General features: G+C 36.9%; 1 protein-coding gene across 5 annotated transcripts in view; it reads left to right on the top strand.

The window, feature by feature from the left end:
* Nucleotides 1-12,279, top strand: part of TNS3 (tensin 3) — a 185,138-nt gene that overhangs the window by 130,834 nt on the left and 42,025 nt on the right. For all 5 annotated transcript variants that reach the window (XM_056486183.1, XM_056486182.1, XM_056486180.1 and 2 more), the window contains 3 exons: nt 8,263-8,441; nt 8,780-8,897; nt 8,993-9,076. In XM_056486183.1, the coding sequence (XP_056342158.1) occupies nt 8,263-8,441; nt 8,780-8,897; nt 8,993-9,076 (381 nt within the window). The remainder of the gene's footprint in view (nt 1-8,262; nt 8,442-8,779; nt 8,898-8,992; nt 9,077-12,279) is intronic.

Here is a 12,279-nt window from a genome sequence, read left to right as displayed (position 1 = left end):
GCAGTCACTATAATTTCACTTCCATTTTTAACATCAGGTAAATAAAGATCTATAAAAATAATTGTCACCAGCACACACTGATTTTCTAAGTGCTGTATTTATTTACGTATCTAGACTTGCCCCACTGAAATATACAGAATCATACATTTATTCATGCATGATGTGCACAAACCAGCATGTGGAAAAAGCAATTTACCTGAATGAATGTTAAGAATGAGGAACACTGGAATGTTTTTTTTTCTATATACACCACTGTTCAGAATCACTGGCTGCATGTCAAATTGCAGAGGGTTGTGGTCAGTGGCACAGTCTACAGATGCCTGTATTTCAGGGGTCTAAATCCAGTCTTGTTTAACTTATTAATTGCTTGAATGAAGGGGTAGAGTGCCTCCTCAGTAAATTTGCTGATGCATAAAGCTGGGAGGAGTGGCCATACTCTAGAATGTGTTGAATGTGGTTTGTCTTACCTTGGAGTAAACTTGCAGAATTTCACAGAATTAGGATAAGCAGGGGAACATCCAAGGCACTTAATTATCTGTTGAAAGTAGTGCAGCACAGGAGCTGTAGTTGATAGCACAAAGAAATGCTGGCTGCCATGGGGATGAAGGAGTAGCCATTAATAATGGGTAAGGAAAACAACAGTTTCTCACAATGGCTGATCTTAGAGAGTCAGGTTTTAGGGGGGAGCTCTATACTCTGTGACTTAAACAGTTCTTGACCTGTTTCATCAATAGAATGAATTGGCCTGTGATAAAGAGAGTTGGCAGATCAGGACTGAATGGTGTGAGTGAAGTTGATGGGACGAATGAGACATTCTGTGTGAATCTCTCCATCCTGAGTGACTAGTGCTGGAGGTGAATGGCATCAATGTGATGCATGGTGTGTGTACATCTAACTTCTTGAGGGCTGTATTACAGGAAGATGGTGGAATTATCTGGTTTCTTGCATGAGTGTGCAGAAAATACATGCCCTAAAAGGTGTGTGCATGTATCCAGTGCCATGCAAAGCTGGAAGAATGTGCAGAAGAATGAAATGTGTATGTGTGTGTGTTAGCTGGGATACACATTATGGTGCGTTCTTGCTTCTGTTTGCTCGTATGATTCTGCACTGATTGATAGATAGGCAACCATCTCTTCTTTGCTGCTTCTTCCTAGATGTTTTTATACACATGTATCCTTAGCATAGGTCTAAATGGCACAAACTACTGACTGCCCATGCAGCAGAGTTCTGGGTTCTGTCTGAAATGATGTCTTGTGTTAAGTGCTTAGCATTTTTGGATCATTGGATTTCTTTTTGCTAGGACATATCTTTATGAACCATACAGAACAATGGTTGATGACCTCTTCTCATCTTCAGTGTTGTCAGAAGTGAATCAGTGCAGTGCTTATTATGATTTTTCAAATTTTTATCTTTTATGTGAGCTGAATTATGCAGAGATGAGTTTCTGGTAATGAATGAAGCTGCTGTTTACCAATAACACAGTGCTGGAGTAGTGCTTAATTTTAAAGTACAGGAAGTTTGTAGCATGAAGAAATTTTGATGTATATGTAAGCCTTTCTTCAGCCTTACGTTCCTCCTTTACTTTACTCTCTCTACATTCTTTTATGCCTAAGAACACATGACCTCAGTCTACTGCTAAAGATATTTCTAAGACTTATTTTCTCAAATCAGACATCTTAAAAGCTTATGCTTATTCAGTAGAAAAAGAAAGCTAAATCAATGTTTTGCTTCAACCTACAAAACTGTAAAAGCAAGAATCTGTTAATAAATGTAGAGAACAGAAAGATTTTTAGCCATTTTATAACCTAGCATCATTGTCACCCATGTCTCATCTGTGTACCTCACATTTTCACTGTTAAAATGTTACATTTTGCATCTTTAGAAAAATAGTAGATGCAGGTGAGGAATTATGTGATCCAGTGAAGACAGAACACAGAAACACATGCATTCAGTATTTAGGACAGCCTGTTTCAATTACTGAGACCAAGAGATGCATTTCTATCTAAATTTGCCAGCATGAGGAAGAGAGGGACTTATTTTCCATAAGGCTGAAATTAAATTGTTGCTCTTAGGTAATTCTAATTCTTCATGCATGAGTTAAGGTGTTTGAAATTACCATCTCAAAACTTCCCTAGGTTACCTACTGTATGAATAACACAGATAAACAATTCATGCAGCCTTATATTTTGCTTGGAGTTTATCAGCTCAACACAGAATTGAACATTAAACAAAGCCTTCCTCTCTCAAAAAAATAATGCAAAATGAATAAAAGCAAGGTGGCTTAGCATCTGATTAGGTGTCTGGAATGCCTTCACAGATCTTTCCTCTGTCAAAAATAAACCTTTGGAGATGGCCCAAGATACAGTATCATAAATCATGCTACAGTATCTCTGCAGACAAAGGAGAGAGGAAGAAATTCTTTTTGCATACGTTATTAAATAATATGTTTTAAAAGCACTGAACTGTTACAGATGTTCCCATTTATTCGGTTATTCTGTGGATAAACACAATCCCTGTGAAATAAATTGTGACGTGAGAGTGAAACAAAGCTTGTCCAACTTCTTACCTGCCTTATTTGTATGTACAATACACTACAAAACTTGTAGTTTCCATTGCACAGGAAAATTTTGGTGCCCGACTCAGAAGTTAATTTTACAGTGGTTAACAGTAAATTTGAATTTTTAGGTAAATTAAAGGTAGAAATTGAAGTTTTAAATTATAACTGAACTAGATTCAATTTTTAAACTGTATTAAATATTCTTTGAGGTACAGTTGAAAATTGAATTTTAGTTGTATTTAGCAGCACAATAATTTTTAATTTATGACATGTACTTACTCCACAAATTTTTATCAGTCTTTTAATTTTCAACATGTGGGCCTGAGTTTTCCATTATTATGAACTTTCTAAGGGTTTGGAGATACCAGTTTGGATTTTGCACCAGGCTTGCTCCCCATTCTTAGCATAATGTAAATGGGCTATGAAACTAAAGTGACAGACCTGCAAAGCTGCTATGTCCTGTGCTTGATGGTCTGCTTGAATTTGGGGTATGGTTTAGACCTTTTCATTTGCTTGTTGGACTAATTGGTTATAAAGAGTTTACACTTCTAGTCTAGTAGCTGTTAAAAATTGGGGTAAAAATTGGGGGTTTTTGTTAACCATTGCTAATTATTTGCTATCTTTTCAAGAATAAAGGGATTTTCTGACTTCAGCCACACTGTGTTACATTTTAGAAAGGTTAAGGCATTGAATGTATTACATGCACATTATTGTTGGCTTTTGTTCTAACTGATATCTTTGAAACAGTGTTCCTATAGATCTAGGAATCTGAAAGCTGGAGCATATCAAGATCCTTGATCAGTACTTGCATCACAAATCCACCGAGGTCATGGGCTCAGTTCTCATACTTCACTTAAGATTTGGGCTCAGTGATCCTCCTGGGTCTCTTTCAACTCAGAATATTCTGTGATTTTGTTTTTCAACTGGGTATATATTTGATTATCCTTTTTCCACCATAGCAATGTTCATCTCAAATTTTATCTTGCTGTCTTTGAAGATACTTTTTCTTTCAGTATGCAATAGTGATTGTAAAGATGACTCTAAATTCTTAAACAAGATTTTCTATGGTTTAAGCATAAAGCTTACTTGAAAGCTTGATCATTGATCATAAGCCTTCTTTAAAAATCTTAAACTTTGTAGAAGATAAATGGTGGCAGAGAAGAAGATCACTTTTGGTTTGAATAGTGTTGTTGGTAATATTTTTAGTACGTGGCATAGTCCCTGAAGGCTCCTCTCTTGGATGTTAACTTTCTTTTTCCTTGCTGCATTCTTAAGCCTCATGTTGGATTGAATCCCCTTGTTTCACAGTAATTCATAGGTCTTTTTAAACTGCTGTATAGGCATTGACATCTGGAATTTCTGCAGTGCTAACACAGTTCTCCCCAGTGTTATTTCAGCCTTCATGACTTCTGCTGAGGTCTGTGAAAGGGGCACTGAAAAAAAGTTTTGTGGAAATTTTCACCGTTCCTTTGACAATAGAGTCCTGCATTTTATTGCTCTGTGGGTAGAACTGATAGAGTCTCTTATGTCATGCTAGCTTTCCACACCACTTGGAGCTGTGGCAAGAAGCTCACTTGGAGTGTAAACACTCTGTCTTTTCCTCTCTCTGTGTAACATGTATTTACACAGCGATGAATTCCAGCTTGTCTATCTGCACAGTTTGTTAAGTTGTGTTGATTGGTTGATTAAGCATACATTCTAGTAAGTTTTTTCTTTTGTTTCTTCAAACAATATATTTTCTTAAACCACCTGAAAGTTTGTCAGATTTTCTTGAGTGTATAGATATTACCTGTTTCCTCTTGAGAAAGGGTTAGAATTGAAATGAATTGCAGATTCCAAAAATCCTGCTAGGCAATAAATGAAGTTAGGTAAGTGAGAAGCTGCCTGTGAAATAATGTAGTTAACATTGATTAAGCTATATCTAGAGAAAATGATTTTAACTGTTGCCCAGGTATTGATGATTGAAATTCAAATGGTTAAAATCAGTTTTACAAGTTCAGACATTTATATTTCATTGCCATAACAAGGAATCATGTTTACAACCAGTTGGATAATTCGCTAATAAATGAGATACAGCACTGTTACTGACAAGCCACTGGAGACAAGATTTTAAGCTTAGTGTTGTTTTCTTTCCAATATTATAAATACCTCTCAATAGTAGTTGAGGAAAGCTAAGCAGTTAAAGAAACCAAACAATGGTTAACCTTTAACCACTGGCCATGCTTCTGTTAGCTGTAGCTTTTGCATGGTGATAACCATCTGATGAGGTAAGCGCCCGATGTTGCTCTGATGCCAGTCTGTTGGAATGTTATTATTTGTTCATCGGGGAAAACAAAATTACTTTTATAGGGAAAAATTACTTTTCACATGGGAAAAGAGAGAAGAGAGAGTATACAAAATGCTTTCAAAGAAATAAATATATGCTCCTGGGATATTTATGAAGCTCTGCCAAAATAAACTAAGTTATAAGAGCAAAAATGAATTTTGTGACTTCTAGGAAGTCTTGGCAGCTGACACATTATGCTGTAAAATGTTCTTTTTAAATTAGTAAGTCTAAAAACATCTCTTACATTAAATGAGGCAGCTTCAAAGTACATTCTTGAAACTGATGAACTAAGTAGAAGTAATTTTTTGCTCACTTCTTCACTTAATTTTAATCTCTTAGATTTATTTGCTTTAAGCTTTACTGAAATATATCAGCTCAACTTATCCCCTCTGTTGTCCAGCATCTGATGGTAATTTGGTATGTAAAGAACATTCAGTCTATTTAAGGAAAATATCCATTTTCCCAGACAGACCTGTTTGTAGCTTTGTGAGGACTACATTAACTTTGTACAAATTACAAGCTTCATGAGTGTATCAATATTATTGATGATGAAATCCTCTCATTAGTGACAAGTAAAACTTGCATTAAATTTTAAAGGTCTGTTTTCACCCATCCAAAAGATAGATATTCTTGATCATAAAGTAGTCTACAAGGCCATGTTAACTAAGAGATATTCTGAAATAAATTGTCTATACCTAATGTCCTGGGGTGACTTTATGATGCTGAATTGTATCCCCATTTGTCTGTTTAGCCCAGAAATAAGTTTTGCACCTTTAAAACTAGATCTGAGAGTGAAGGGGGCGAGAAGGAGAAGTGGTGGATTGTCTGAGGTGGTTGCATTCAAAACCATAAAGATAAGAGTTTTCAGCTTTCCTTCTCATGGACTGTGCTGTCTGCAGCATGGACAGTGCAAGAGAGCTCTCCTTTGCTTTTAGTTAGTTTTTGTAGCTAGCTGAGCAGAGAAGTTCCCTGGACTATGGCTTTTCTTTTTCTTGGAACTGATCAGCCCTGCTCTGACTGAAAACCCAGAAGAACACCAGGAGCTCACACCTGTGTCCCACCGGGGCCGGGACGTTTGCCATCTCTTCAGAACAGCAAGAGGGTTTATTGTTTAATATTATTCATTTTTTATGCTTGTGAATACTTTGCTCATTAAATAAACAGGTATTTTCCACTTTTCTCCAAGGAAATCTTTTCCCAAACCAGTTGCAGGAGGGGATACTTGAAGCTGTTTTCTAGAGAGACCCCTTTGGAAGTTTCCTCCCAAATTTGCCCTAAACCAGGACAACGTGGTTACAGATGGAATGAAACTCTCATGTGCTGTTCTTGGCTCCTACTGCCTCCTGTGGAGAAGTGGTGGGACTGGGAGTGTCTGGTCTCCGATGGTCTGAGATTCTGCAATAATTCCCACTCATTTTTCTTTACAAAAATGACAAATAAAAAAAGAAATCAAATGCAAAAAGTTGGTAAATGCTGGAATAGTGTGAACTCAGTCTACATTCTTAAATATTTCCAATTTCATTAGAATTCACTGTGACTTTTTAGTCTCATATAGGAGGTTTAGAAGATACTTGTGATTTCATGTCCTTTTCTGGCTTTGAAAGTCTTGAGTCTGGTTTGCTTCCAGTGTCTTCAGAAGATACTCTTTCCATAAATGAGAGACCATACATAAAGATTCAAGTCAAAGGAAAAAGAGTAAAATATGGATGCTTAAGAAGTTTTTGGGTTTTCAAAATTGCAGCAACCATAAAAACATAATTTCAGTTTTGCCTTTTTCAAAATATGCTAGGTTTATAAATATTGACTTGATGAAATCAATAACTGGCTGTATTTGGACCCTGAAATTTGTAGAATTTTCAAAAATTACTAATGTGGTTTTATTTATTTATTTATTTGCTTCAACAGGAATTATTGTCACACTGGCTTTGATGCTAACAGAGGTGGATTTTTTGGAAGTGTCTAATTCTGTAGTTTAAAAAGAGATTTATTAATATTTTTAGGATAAGCCACTACTTGTCTGCAAGGTACTCAGATTGATACATACATATGTCAATGCAGAATCACTTAAGTACCATAGATTTTAGTCTAAAATCCCTGTCTCTGTTTCAAGCTTGAATAAAAACTGTTCCACTATACAGAACTGCATTTGTGTATTGATGCTCTATAATTGTATGGTGTAATCACGGTGAAATGTCTGTAACACAGACTCTTATGTCACATGTGAGATTTTACCTTAGCTTCTATCACCTACTTCAGATCAGGAAATCGATGTGTGTGTAAGGTGTATGCTATCATTTTTCTCTACACAAGTTGCTGATTCAGCCCTCCTGCTGGTTTAGATGAAAGACACACTTTGGACTCCTAGTGTTATGGTTCCATGATCAGGGTGTGCAAGAGATGTGCTTCAACAACACATAGTTACAGTTGGAAATTACTCTAAAGGTTTAAATGACACCAAGCAATTAAAGTAACTTCTTGTGGAAATACTCAGCTCTTCTAAGAAAAATAGCTAATCCTCAAAGATCTTTTTGCATATATATATATAGACCATTGAAGCTCTCAGAGGAGTATTTGTAAAGTTGCTAAGCATGTTGTTGTTTTTGTGGCTACTCAGTAAGTTCTATGGATCCTTATTGTTGACTTAAGGGTAGAAAAAGCAATTGTTGCAGGGGTAACCTGGAAGTGCCTGCTGTTGGGAGTTGATGACCATGTATAAAATCCTGCTAATCATAGCTCTGCATCTAGTGACGTGCTCTTAATAATGTCTTTGGAAACAAATACTGCTTTATATCCTTGAATATCCTGGATTGTTCTGCTGGTTTACCTACTCTTCTGTGCTGTTCCTCAAAAGGGCTACAGCTTCTGTGCATAGCCAATACCTAATTTTTTTGAGTAAGTCATTGCTATGTGTGTCACAAAATGTGTACTGTGAACTGAGTTTACAAGGGCCAGGGTCTGTTTTAACTAAATATAATATGCTTTTGGGAGGGAAAAGGGGGAAGGAGGGAAAGGCAGCCCTGGACAGCAGCAGTGGTTTTTCTGCCAAGAGCCACTGTGTGTCAGAAATGGGAAGAGAGGCTTCTCAATGGAGTGCCCATAGCGGCCCCTTCTGGCTTGCTCTTCTGATTGCACTGGGGGTGATCGCTTAAAAAATAAGCATCAGGAGAAACTTACTCCTCTAGAACAAAGGGGACTGTGAATATTATCCAGCTCATGTCAGCAAAGAAGCTACAACTGGTTTCTTTTCCCCATCCATGTGGTTTTGTAAAACAGTTTGAACATTCTTGATTATAATCATTACAGACACAACGGTGAAGTTTGTTTTAACATTCCAACTGAAAAAAAAAAAAAGTTTCCTAATCAGCTTGCCTGTTTTCAGCAACAGGTATGCAGGATGATGATGCAACAGGGAAAAGGCTCAGGAAGTTAAGTGTTGGGCAGTATGACAATGATGTTCCTGGGGAGCCATCGTATAACAGGTGTGCATGGATGAAGTCTCCTGCTACTCACCAGGCTGTAATTCCAGGATCACCAGTTGCTGGAGGGAAAACCAAGGAGGTAAACAAGCAAGAATTTTTTGCTAAATACTGAAGTGAGCAGCCAGTAGGAAGTCTTATGTTTTGTGTCCAAAATTAATACAAAGCAATTGGGCAGTTGCATCATGGCAATAGGAACAAATAATTGGATTTACCTCAGAAGTGCAATTCAGTGTTTAAGGATGCTCTTGTCTGTTCTGTGTTTGCATGTTTTCAGTGTTCCAAGGTCTCTCTGCTGGAACAGTAGATCACACTATATCTGATTACAGAAATCTTCAGTCATTTGATGAAAAATGCTCCACTGTGTCATGGGGTTAAGTGAGAATTATCACACTGTAATTTTGCTTTTTTGTGTCTTAGATGACCGCTGTACATTACCAAGATGAAATAGATGGGAGAATCTTCTCCACAGTAAAAAATGGAAACGAAGCTGTCACGTTCACATCAGCTTTTCCCCTGTCACCAGAGAAGACATATGGTAAGAAAATGTCTGTCTCTATTTATTTATTTTAATAGCACTGTTGACACTTTACCTGTTACTGAAGAGGAACTGCCCTTTTCCCTCTCTTGTAGTGACAACATCTCCATTATGCCGTCAGCAGATTCCCTCCACCCAAAAGGTCAGCAGCCCATCTGAGTTGTACAGAACCACTTCTGGTAAGGTACCCCTCTTTCCTAAATAATGTGAAAATGAGCTGTGTATGAAGGTAACTAACACAACAGTGGTTTATAAGTAGGATATATAAATGGTGAATTTAGATGTGCAAGTCAGAGAAATGTATTTTAGCAAAAACAAGTGAGTAATGAAGAATTATCCAAGAAATAATTAATGCCTTCCAGATTTTAACTGCCAATAGGGAGTCCCATGTTCACATTCATTGTGAAAATTCAGTGTAGGAGCAATTAGGCAGCTGTGTCACAGAAATAAGAAGCGATGCAGTTCAGTGTTTAAGGCTATCCTGCTCTTGTTCTCTTTATCTGTTTACATGGTTTCAATGTTCCTCAGTCTTTCTGCTGATATGTGATGACGTCAAAATACTACTATCAGGAGACTTGAGTTCTTTGTGATTTTAAGCTGGTTTTATCTCCATCTGAGGAAAGATGGGTGATGTCCATGTTGCTCCATGTTGCCATCTTTCCAGGCAAGTGAAGATGACAATAGAGCTTTACAGTAGCTATGCTCATGTCAAGGAGATCCTTAACCAGAGGAATGGATGCTCTGGAGAGTTTTTCTGTCATTACACAGTTTGTAAATGTGCAACCATGGGAAAGTAGTTGGTAGTAGATGATTCCATATTTAAAGATTTAATATGATCTAGCTATGATTTTTTATAATAAAGGATGATTTTCAAGGCCTTAACTCTTTGCTACTAAAAATAGCACCTAAGCTGCTGTTACCTGTCAACATTTTTGTGCAAAATTATTTGAAAATTTATGAATTAAATTATTTTAAAGAAAAACTATTTCTGGACTGCATCAGGAAGTGCTGTACATAGCAGGAAGCCAGCTAAGGTATTTAAAACCTGAATAAAAATCACAGGCATTGATTTTATGCATTACATGACGTTGAAATGAAAATTCATGTATACTAATATAGTTTTACTGCTTATGCTATTGACTGTCTTCTCCAGGAGGATCTTGATAGTAGACTTTTCAATAAATTTGAGGATGGGTTTTGATGGTTAGTTGGGAGCGGGGAGGACAGTTTTAACATTTTTAACTTAAAAAAAATTCCTTTATGTTTAATTTGCCTCACTTAATAGCTGTCAAAAGCAAATAACATCAGCACAGAATAAAATTATCTTTAGCTATAGAAAAATCTTCTACCCAGTTCAAGGCATCTCTGTATGGTTCTCCCTACTTCTAAGTAATTAGTGGCAGATATTCTCCTGGGGACAACTTCATCAGATCAATTACAGGTTGATCTACTGAACGCTTCGTTGTTAAATGGTTTCTGTTTATGTTGGAAAGAGCTAAGACTTGCCCTGGAGAAATACTTGGCTTTCAACGTATTTCTCAATTTTGATTCTCCTGTTTAATTCTAAATGCTGTCATCTCTCAAATGCTGATTTTAGATACTCAGTTAATGGAACACTGAAAGTAATTATTCTAATTATTAGAAAAAGAAACAATTCTTCCTTTGAGTGCCTGTTTCAAAATGAAGCTCAAGGCATATTGAATGCTGCAGGTTCAGTTCTCATCTCCATGCAACTTTGTTTCTAGCTGTAAACATAATGTACTCTGACATTAAAGGTTAGTTGTTAGTTAGTTAGAGGTTAAAAGTGTATGAGGTGGGTCAGCTAGAAAACATGCAGTTGAAGATACCTGTTTGCAGGCATTTCTCAGAAATGTTAATTGAGTGACTTTCCCATCAGAGCACAGAAACTTCTACTGCCAGAGGCAAGTAAGAATCATACTTTAAATGGTTTAAATTTTTCTAGTTACTGCTTGTATTTACAGTAAGTATCTACTATATCTACTTGCTTCTGTGTCTTCTGATTTCTTTGGCAAGAAGTGCTTCTTATTTCTGCTACCAACCCCTAATTCATGCCCAGAGCAAGAGTGCTATGTTTTGTGTGTTGAAGAGGCCAAGAATTGGAAGGGAGCAGATGCAGCTGTTCCTGTGGTTGAGACTGCTTTAATGCACATGCTACAAAGGTGGCTCTAAGAGCGTGCACTTTGCAGGAGTTCTTAACAGCCTCACTTTTTAGTACTTTCCCCTGCAGCCTAGCTCTTCTTTTAAATGCTTACATGGTCTTTATTTTGGTAAAAGTCAGAAAACATACTGACTTCTTCAGAAATTTCCAACAGTGTGAGGCCTTTTGAATCGTGGACTCTGGAGTCTTAATTTCTGCCATTAAGTATTACCACTTTTGTCTCAGTTCAGATCACCCTTGAGTTCAAAATTACTTTCTTCTGCATCTCAGCTTTGTTGGGTAGCTGCTTTTTAAATTTCCAGTGAGGATGCTGTAACCTGGTTACTAATTATCTAGATGTATTAACTGTTTTATTTCCTCCCTGTTTCCTTGTGGAGAATAATATTCAGTGTAATTAGCACTTACCATATCAAAGGATCCTCTTGTGCTTTTAGAAAAGTACAAAATACATATTTTAAAAGAAAAAGATACACAGTTTTGTGTATGTTATAGTCAAGAACTGCAATGACATCCAGTCCCTACATATAAAACATTATAAAATTCTCTCTTTAAGTTATTCTTGTGAACGGTGTATTTAGTATCTTGAATGCATCTGATTTTTAACCTGTTTGCCTAAGGACACTGTCTTTATTAAAGTCTTACAGAATGGAGCTCTGTTATCCCTAGAAATCCTGATTTTCTTTCCAGATAAAACTACTTTGCTGGGGAAAGTCAGTCTAGTAGTGTTATGTATCTGTCTCCCTTACATTAGCTATGCCCTAACTCTTCATTCTCCCTGTATATTAATTGGAGATGTCCTGCCTGCAGGATTTATTTTCAGAGCCTTGTTCTTTATCAAACAGGTGGAAATTTAACCTCCCTCAGTCTGTATGCATGCAGTCAATTTTTTGTCAGCACTGCTGCTCCAGTGATCACTTGCTGCTAATGTTTCATGGCCCTTTTCTTCACTTTACATAGCTTATAAGTAATACAGCACCCACAGAGTTAATTCTGAATTATCTTTGAAAGACACCTTGCTTCTTGAGATGAACCTAAGTGGCTAGTGGCCTATAAATTGGCTAATTTTATAAATACCCCTCAAAAAATAGGGCTGCTCCAGATAGGACCCAGATACAGCTCTCTGGAATTTCACAATAGCTGATGTATATTCCATGGGAGGGAGAGTCCCACACATCAGTGGAGGAACTGAAGCACTATTTGTAG

The sequence above is a fragment of the Oenanthe melanoleuca genome, chromosome 2 (assembly GCF_029582105.1).
Source record: "Oenanthe melanoleuca isolate GR-GAL-2019-014 chromosome 2, OMel1.0, whole genome shotgun sequence".
NCBI lineage: Eukaryota > Metazoa > Chordata > Aves > Passeriformes > Muscicapidae > Oenanthe > Oenanthe melanoleuca.
The sequence above is the reverse complement of the archived record's forward strand: the minus strand, read 5'-3'. Positions and strand labels throughout refer to the sequence as shown.